The sequence below is a fragment of the Rhinoderma darwinii genome, chromosome 1, assembly GCF_050947455.1.
Source record: "Rhinoderma darwinii isolate aRhiDar2 chromosome 1, aRhiDar2.hap1, whole genome shotgun sequence".
Lineage (NCBI taxonomy): Eukaryota > Metazoa > Chordata > Amphibia > Anura > Rhinodermatidae > Rhinoderma > Rhinoderma darwinii.
This window is the reverse complement of record NC_134687.1, coordinates 312,527,693-312,537,615: the sequence shown is the minus strand read 5'-3', so window position 1 is coordinate 312,537,615 and position 9,923 is coordinate 312,527,693. Positions and strand designations below refer to the sequence as shown.

The 9,923-nt window shown below is 44.8% G+C and overlaps 1 protein-coding gene across 2 annotated transcripts in view; it reads left to right on the top strand.

Moving 5' to 3' along the window:
• The first annotated feature begins 207 nt into the window (after positions 1–207).
• Positions 208–9,923, top strand: part of SLC49A3 (solute carrier family 49 member 3) — a 59,001-nt gene continuing 49,285 nt past the window's right edge. For both annotated transcript variants that reach the window (XM_075825530.1, XM_075825531.1), the window contains exon 1: positions 208–613. In XM_075825530.1, the coding sequence (XP_075681645.1) occupies positions 416–613 (198 nt within the window). In that variant the 5' untranslated portion in view covers positions 208–415. The remainder of the gene's footprint in view (positions 614–9,923) is intronic.

The following is a 9,923-nucleotide window of genomic DNA, read 5'->3' as shown; positions in this document are numbered from 1 at the left end:
GCGAAGGAAACACAACCTCACACAGCAACGTCCACATAGAAATAAAAATATACAGAACCCAGAGGGGTAGGAAAAAACAAATGAAGCTACAAACTGTTCCAGCTATAATGCACAAGTGACACTAGAAAGCCTGGATAGATTCTGTGTCAGCATGTGGGCCGGACTCCGCCTGTGTCATGAGGCATTATTCACTGATTTCACCGTGTTTGTGTGGAGTTTCCTGTTCCTCCTCAGACGGGGTGCAGTTGGCGGGGCTTGTTCTGTCAGGAGACAGGCAGCTCTCCTGCGTCTGACTAGACCGACACTCCGTATTAACCCCTGTGTACTCGTCAGTATATTACATACAGTCGGTATGTGTTGTTTACGCGGGTGAAAGGTCCTGTCATATAAGGAGTTGCACTATCTCAGCAGAGACATGGCTGAGGCTGAGCCTGGCATATCCCAGGACCCAGAGCACAATGCCGCGGACGATGCCGTGCTGTTACCAACTGGTGAAGAGGACCCAAACTCCGAGAGATGCCAGACCCTGAGAAAGCTCAGCCACATCAGGTTGTACAAGAAGAGGTGGCTCATACTTCTGGTAGTGTGTTTGCTCAACTCCTCTAACGCCATGGTAAGTGTTAATGTCAGGGTGCACTTCTTGTACACTTGTTGCTCAGTGTCTACACTCAATATGTACTTAACAGTTCAAGACGTTTTCTGAATGATTGTTTAGCAAATGCGTTTACATTGCAGCTTCCTCATTTGCACAGTGTCTGCTTCTCAAGAGGTTCTGCAGCAGCTAGTGACTTATATTAAGTTCTGTCTGTCTCTATATGGACTTTTGTATATAAACCTTTGTTTTAGGTTAACCAAATGATGTACCTTTGCTGTAAACTCCAGGGTCCATGTTATTTTGATAGTACTAGTTATTCTAAACCTGTAATATAAATAACATACAAAGCATAAGTATATGTGTACTGGGCCGGCCTTAGGATAGATGGCGGCCCGTGCGAAATGATCTTTCGGCCCCATCATTAAAATAAAAAAAATGGCCCATAAAAAAACTATAATGCCCCTTTAGTGCCCCCATACAGTATAATAATAATATTTAATAATATATTACAACCCCTTCAAGAACACAGTATTTTGACCTCTAATTGTGCCCACAATATTATGCCCCCTGTAGTACCCCTACACAGTATAATGTCCGCTTAGTGGCCCCCACACAGTATAGTGCCCCCTGTAGATTTTGCCATACAGCCTCCCTGTAGACAGTGCCATAATCCCCCTACTCCTCCTTGTAGATCGTGCCATACAGCCCCCCACCTCCCCCTTGTAAACACTGCCCCCAAACAAAAATTGTACTCACCTAGGCCCTGTTCCCACGACTAAGGCCTCATGCACACGACCGTATTTTTTCCCACCCGTAAATACTGGCGTAAATACGGGTCCGGTGTCACACGTATTCCACCTGTTTTGCACCAGTATTTACAAACCCGTGCCCGTAAATATGGGTCCGGTGTCACACGTATTCCACCCGTATTTACGAGCACGTTTTTGTCGGCAAAATAGCACTGCACTAATCGGCAGCCCCTTCTCTCTATCAGTGCAGGATAGAGAGAAGGGACAGCCTTTTCTGTAATAAAAGTTAAAGAAATTCATACTTACCCGGCCGTTGCCTTGGTGACGCGTCCCTCTCTTCACATCCAGCCCGACATCCCTGGATGATGCGGCAGTCCATGTGACCGCTGCAGCCTGTGATTGACCTGTGATTGGCTGCAGCGGTCACATGGCCTGAAACGTCATCCAGGACGTCGGGCCGGATGTCGAGAGGGACGCGTCACCAAGGCAACGGGCGGGAGACCGGACTGGAGGAAGCAGGAAGTTGTCGGTAAGTATGAACGTCTTTTATTTTTATTTTTTACAGGTTTATACTGATCGGTAGTCACTGTCCAGGGTGCTGAAAGAGTTACTGCCGGTCAGTTAACTCTTTCAGCTCCCTGGACAGTGACTATTTACTGACGTCGCTTAGCAACGCTGCCGTAATGACGGGTGCACACATGTAGCCACCCGTTATTACGAGAGCTCCATAGACTTCTATGGACTGTCCGTGCCGTTATTACGGCCTGAAATAGGACATGTTCTATCTTTTTCAACGGCACGGGCACCTTCCCGTGAGAAAACGGGAAGGCACCCGTCGCCAATAGAAGTCTTATGAGCCCGTTATTACGGGTCGTGATTACGACCCGTAATAACGGGAGTTTTTACGGTCGTGTGCATGAGGCCTAACTGAGCTGCTCCACAACGGGATCCTTGCATAAGCCGGCGTGATCTTGTAGCCTACTACAGAGTTTCCCGACCTTTTCGGACTCGAGGCAGCACTGGAAAAATAAAATTTCCTCAGGGCACCCCTACCAAAAATTGTTTTGAGAAAGACAGACAAAATGGCTAAGAACAAGCACTACACTCGTAGGGTAAGTTCACACAGTGTTTTTTGTAAGGCAAAAAAAATCTGCTTTAAAATTCCTTCAGGAAGTGACAGCCGTTGTCAGACCCTTTTTTTTTTTTTTGCGTTTTTTCTTAAGCCGTTGAAGCTAATGCAAAAGGCGCAGACAAGAAAGCTCAGCACGGGCGACGCAGGTATTTTCCTGCTTCTATTAATTTCAATTAGAGGTCAGAGGTGGAAACCACTTCAAGACCATCAGCCCCACCACACTCAGTAATATGACCATCAGCCCCCCACTGAGTAATATAACCATCAGCCCCCCACTCTCAGTAATATAACCATCAGAGGTGGAAACCACTTCAAGACCATCAGCCCCCCCACTCTTAGTAATATAACCATCAGCCCCCCACTCTCAGTAATATAACCATCAGCCCCCCACTCTCAGTAATATGACCATCAGCCCCCCACTCTCAGTAATATGACCATCAGCCCCCCACTCTCAGTAAAATGACCATCAGCCCGCCACTCACAGCCCCCTGGTAGGGAGCGCCGCACAGCCCCCTGGTAGGGAGCGCCATTTATGGACAGTGACGTCATTGGCTTCTCCTGGAGTGGAATCCCCGGTCACAGAGTCGGCAACGCTGTAAACGGGGATCCCTCTTCAGGAGTTTACCCTGATGTCACTGTCCATATATGGACAGAGACATCAAGCGGAGTACTCCAGGAGCGGAATCCCCGGCCACACGGGTATTCCGCTCCTTCAGGGAGCTACAGTGGCGCTAGTAGATAGCAGAGCAAGGAGATACCTCCCTGCTCTGCTATAGTGCGGTCGCTACCGCTGCATCATCCGCAGCGGCAGGCAGTGGCGCCGCCGCCCATGGCGGATGCCCTCTTGCCCGGTGTCGCCGCTAGCAGCCGCTATGGCTGCTACAGCGGTAGCGACGCTACTGAGTGAAGAACCGCCCGGGCGGAAAGGCGACTGCTGAGTCGCCGGGCCCTTCGGAAAAAAGCAGGGGAAGGGAGCAAAGCGCAGCACCCCCCTTGCACCTGCTGAGGCACAGGTCGCACACCCCTAAGGCCGGCCCTGTATGTGGATATACAGTGCCCACGAAAAGTTCCGGAACACCCTCATAACTTTTGAACGGCTCGAGGTAGAGGGTTGAAATTTGGTGGGATTTAATGGGTCATAAAATCTACAAGTTAATGCCCCCCAAAAAAACACCTCACCCCCTTCGACAGCAAAATCTTAAATGGCAAGGGGGGGGTCGAGTGGGGACTAATTTGAAAGCTCTTTTGAATACAAAAACGATGCTGCAAATTTTGAGATAGGATTTTTGTTCGCTGAGATATTTAACTTTAAAGTTATCATCTTCACTATCGGCTACCGCAGGTGTTGGCATTACCCAAAATGTACCGCGCGGGTAAAATTCTAAATGTGTGTGTGGGCGCGTGTGCGTGTGTGTGAGCTTGGGAATGTCACATCAAGGTGATTTTAAATTACGTATTATTACAATCGGCCTCGGCGATACAGAATGGACCTTGTCTACGATTGTAACATGATTTGATGTGTACACTTTTCGGTAGTCGCTTGTGCTCCACTCGAGACAGATGTATGAGGATTATCGTGTACAGTGAGCAGAACACCTAAAGCTTTTTCATCATTACTAGCAAATTTGGGTCTTCCGGATCTTGGTGCGTCTTTAATTGATTCGGTTATTTCAAAACGAAGAACAGTTCTTCTAACAGTTGATAATGAAATTGGATCACGGATAGGATAAGTGGCATTGAATAAAGCCGCTACTTCTTGATAGGATCTTATTTTTTCTTTGCCATACCCTCTCATCATCAATAAAGTGATCCTTTCTGTTTCGGTCAAATGCATTTTGTGATATGACAATAGAAATGTACAAAAAGGAAAATTACTCTCCGAATTAGCGCTCTTTGAAATTCACAAGTGACTACTGATAATTGTATGTCTGTCTTTTGTTAATTGCCTTTTTCTTGCCATTATGTGATCAATGTGCTCTGTCCCGAAGAGCAAAAACTGTCCAAATCCTGCCCTACATGGTATTAAAGCAAAGAAAAAACGGAGTACAAAGCCATATTTATAAAGATAACAAATTTTAATTAATCACAGAAATGGGACAAACATTTAAAAAGGTACAAAATGATTGGAGACACTCTATAATGTTACAAAGTATGAAAGGAAGACAGACCATCCATATGTTTACAGAGATGAAAAAAATTATATTGCACTGCGATCCCTACAATGAGGGTATATGGAATGGGTAATAGGTTATCCTATAGATGGCTAATCCCTCATGTAAAAACCCAATAGATTGTGGACACAATGGTCCTGGGAAAAGTTATGGAAAGCCTGAATGTCAAAGGATAGAAGAAACCTTACCCATATAAATGATCTTGAAACCTGGATACTGTGTATGGAACCCAAACGCGCGTTTCGCGATGTGTGCTTCCTCAGGGGGTGCCTAGTGTCCTGTTGCAGTCTTGACCTTAAATAGGACAAGACCCAGGTGTATTCTGCTGTTAATCAGCACCCATGAGATCGCGGCGCATGTCCACAGACGCAAGCGGAAGTGGGGCATGTCCCACTTCCGGCCTCCAGCGCCGTATCGCACATCCGGGTTCCTGACTCCTACCAGGAATACCGGACATGCGCAGTGCGCTATGGGAGGTGGGCACGGAACAGGCGACACCCCAGGTCATGGTCAATCAAGTGATCCTTTCTGGTTTGGTCAAATGCATTTTGTGATATGACCATAGAATTGTATGAAAATGAAAATTACTCTCCAAATTAGCGCTCTCTGAAATTCACAAGCGACTACTGATAATTGTATGTCTGTCGTCTTTTGTTTTCCTTTTTCTTGCCATTATGTGATCAATGTGCTCTGTCCTGAAGAGCAAAACTGTCCGAATCCTGCCCTACATGGTGTTGTAATGCAGTCTGTTCCAGCAGTGGTTATACTAGTCATTTATTTCAGTAATTAAATTCAAAAAGTGAAACTCCTATATTATACAGATTCATTACACACAGAGGGATCTCTTTCCATCATCTTTTTCTTTCAATGTGGAAGATTATTGTAACAGTTAATGATAACCCAAAATTTAGTCTCTCAGAAAATTTTAATATTATATAAACCCAATATAAAAAATGATTTTTAATACAGAAATGTTGGCCCACTGCAAAGTATGTACAGTATCTGCACTAAATATTTGGTCGGGGCTCCTTTTGCATGAATTACTGCATCAATGCGGCGTGGCATGGAGGCGATCAGCCTGTGGCACTGCTGAGGTGTTATGGAAGCCCAGGTTGCTTTGATAGCGGCTTTCGGCTAGTCTGCAGTATTGGGTCTGGTGTCTCATCTTCCTCTTGACAATGCCCTATAGATTTTCTATGGGGTTTAGGTCAGGCGAGTTTGCTGGCCAATCAAGCACAGTGATACTGTGGTTCTTAAACCAGGTATTGGTACTTTTAGCAGTGTGGGCATGTGCCAAGTCCTGCTGGAAAATGAAATCAGCATCTCCATAAAGCTTGTCAGCAGAGGGAAGCGTGAAGTGCTCGACAATTTCCTGGTAGATGGCTGCGCTGACTCCGGACTTGATATAACACAGTGGACCAACACCAGCAGATGACATGGCTCCCCAAACCATCACTGACCGTGGAAACTTCACACTGGACCACAAGCAACTTGGATTGACGCCTCTCCACTCTTCCTCCAGACTCTTGGACCTTGATTTCCAATTAAAAGGCAAAATTTACTTTGATCTGAAAACACGACGTTGGTCCACTGTAATGATGGACTATTCCGACAGGTGAAATGATCAGGGCTAGAAGGCATTAAAGCCAGGATTTAAGTTTTCATAAAGAACAAACACATTTGTGAGAGGCTGCGGAAGGGAGGCTGTAAGAATTGGACCCCTGATAGCGCTAAATTTATAGTGGGATCCAAATCCTGCAAGCAATTATTATTTCATAAAAAGTAATCTAATGTTTCTGACTTAGATAAACCTACCCTGGTGCTTCAGTATAGCAACCAGTTTCCACAGATAAGGGACATTGTATGGAGATACATACCTATTCTTCTTGAAGATGAAAAAACTGGATGTCCTACTGAAGGATGGATGTCGAATTGTAGAGCATCTACGTTAGGCAACATACTTTCTCCATATCTCCTTTCATCTTGCAATACGAAAACAACATGGCTACAACATAAGGGATTTTACAGATGTGGTGCCAATCCCTGCAAGGTCTGCTTATTTGACGAACCTAGAAAGAGTTTTCATGATTCTGGAGGTGTCAAACTTTCCAATCAAAACATACATTAATTGCAAGAGTGAGTATGTAGTATATATTATTGAATGTATCGACTGTTGCTTAATGTATGTTGTTGTACATCGAGGAAGTTCAAAGTTAGGATTTTAGAACATTTGGTATATGCTGCTATTCTCAATATCTCAAATGCAGCTAGACATTTTGTCACATGTCACAATAGATCCGTTAAATCTTTTAGAACATATGCCATTGAGAGGGTCAGAAGTTCAATACGTGGAGGTAATTTAAAGCACACCTTACTTGACAGGGAGGCCTTTTGGATTTACCATCTTAAAACAAGACTTCCAACAGTTCTCAATCTTAGAAATAGACTATTGTCTATTAAGAAACGAATCAGCATAAATCTAAAATTGTTCATAACTTGCTCAAAAATGATCGTTTTTCTAAATAAAAAACACTGTTCTCTACATTACAGCGGTGATCAGATTATGTAGGAGATAGGGCACTTATAATCTGGTGACAGAGCCTCTTTAACAACGGATCAACGGTCAGTTTTTCGTGGCTGTTTTGCATCAATGTGTCTTAAAATACTTGAATCCATTTTCCGATCATCTGACCGTTTTTCACCGATATTTGGAATCTATTTTTCAGGGACGTTAATAAAATGGATGAATTTTATTCGTTAGGGTTTTTTTTTTGGTCGCAGCCATTTGGAAACACCAATGACCATGTAGATAGTGACGCAATACCACTGTAGATCGTGCTAGTGGCCACTGTAAATAGTGCCACAGTCCCCACATAGTGCCACACACAGTGCCCATTTAGATAGCGCCAGTGTCCCCTGTAGGTAGTGCCCATATGCCAGTGCCCATGTAAATAGTGTCACGCGCCCTGCATATAACACCCACTGTAGACCGCACCACACCCCCTGTAGATAGCACCTTCCCCCCCCCCTGCAGATAGCAACATCCCCTCTGTAGATAGGGCCACCCCCTGTGGATAGTGCTACTTGCTTTGTATGTATCAGCACCACCCCCCCCCCCCCGACGGGGATTCCGCTCCAGCAGTAGCACATGACATGTCATATATGGATAGTGGCGCCAGGGGATTCCATGATCAGCGTGTCACCTGGGGATTCCGCTCCTAGAGAGAGCCTCTGATGGTGGACCGTGACGTCAGGGGCTCTCTCTAGAAGCGGAATCCCCAGAATAGAGCAATCTGACACCGGGAATTGGTAGCTTAGGTGGCGCTATCTACAGGGGGGTGGTTGCTATCTACAGGGGGGCACTATTTACAGTGTGGATGGAGAGACGTCAGGGGCTCCCTCTAGGGGAGGGATTTCCCGGGCCGGGGGGTTTTGCGCTTTCTACAGGGGGTTGTATGTGGCGCTATCTACAGTGGGGGTGTAGTCCGGGGCTCTCAAAACCCTGGCAGACATGAGAGCACAGCGCTGCTCACACTGAAGCAGCTCTGCACTCATTAAACCCTGTTCAAGGCTGTCAACGTTTATACACGTAGCAACGGCACAGGGCATTGTCAGTTGAAACGTAGATAGCCGTATGGCAGTCGTGAAGGGGTTAATTTTGAATGAAGAAACACCTGTGGGGTCAAAATGCTCACTACACCCCTTAAAATGCCTTAAGGGGTGGAGTTTCTAAAATAGGGGTCACTACTTGGGGGTTTGTTTTACTATTTGACCTCCGAGCCCTGAAATTGTGGGCCAATGCTGTGAAAATCACCAAAATGGACCTCAAATGCGCATGGTGCTCTTCACTTCTGAGCCCTGTCATATGTCCAGGCAAATTATAAATGCCTTGAGGGGTGTAGTTTCCAAAATGCGTTTACTTCTTTTGCTTCCACTGTACTCTGGTATCATGGGTTTTGCAAATGCGACATGGCGCCCAAAAACCAATCTAGCAAAATCTGCATGCCAAATAGCGCTCCTGCCTTTCTGAAGCCTTGCCGTGTGTCCAAACAGCAGTTTATGACCACATGAATATTGTGGAGAAACTGGTCTACAACCATTGGGGTTGTTTTTCTCCTTTATCCCTTGTGAAAATGAAAAAAATGCAACATTTTAGTGGAAAAAATTTTGATATTCATTTTCACGGTCTATTTCTAATAAATTCTGCAAAAGACTGTTTCCACTGTTTTGTTCCTTTAGGGGCTTTGCAAATGCGACATGACACCCGAAAACCATTCCAGTGCTTCTTCCCTTCTAAGCCCTGCAATGTGTCCAAACAGCAGTTTATTACCATATATGGGGTATTGCTGTGCTCAGAAGAGGTTGCTTTACGAATATTGGGGTGCTTTATCTCCTTTATTGTGAAAATGGAAAAATCTGAGCTAAAACGACATTATATTAGAAAAAAAAATACACTTACATTTTCACGGCCTAGTTCCACTAAATTAAAAAAAAACCTGTGGGATCAAAATGCTCACTATACCCATCGATAAATTCCTTGAGGGCTGTAGTTTCCGAAATCGTGTTTTCATTTTTCGGGGGTTTGCAAATGCGACTTTGCACCCGAAAAAATACCAGCAAAACTTGAGCTCCAGAAGCCAAATGGTGCTCCTTCCCTTCTGAGTTCTGCCGTGTGTCCAAACAGTAGTTTATTACCATATGTGGGATATTGTCGTAATCGGGAGAAATTGCTTTTCAAACGTTGGGGTGCTTTTTCTCCTTTATTCGTTGTAAAAATTTATAATTTCTACGTTTTAATGGAAAAAAGGAAGATTTTCATTTTCACTACATTCAGCAAAAAACCTCTGGGGTCTAAATGGCCACTAATAAATTCCTTGAGGGGTGTAGTTTGCCAAATTGTGTCTTTTTAGGGCTGTTTCCACTGTTTTGGCCCCACGAGACCTCTTTAAACCTGACATGGTGCCTAAAATATATTAAATCTTATAAAAAGGAGGCCCCAAAATCGCTTAGGTGCTCCTTTGCTTCTGAGGCCGGTGTTTCAGTCTATTACCACACTAGGGCCACATGTGGGATATAAACTGCAGAATCTGGGCAATAAATATTGAGTTGCGTTTCTCTGGTAAAACCTTCTGTGTCCACAAGGCCAAAACAGGCTGCGTCCTAAAGGGGTTAAACTTATACATTTGGTAACAGATAGTAACGGCAGACATATGCATATACCCTGTGGTTGCATATGTTTTTTTTTTGCATTCAGTTGAATATACGTTTTTGGAAAC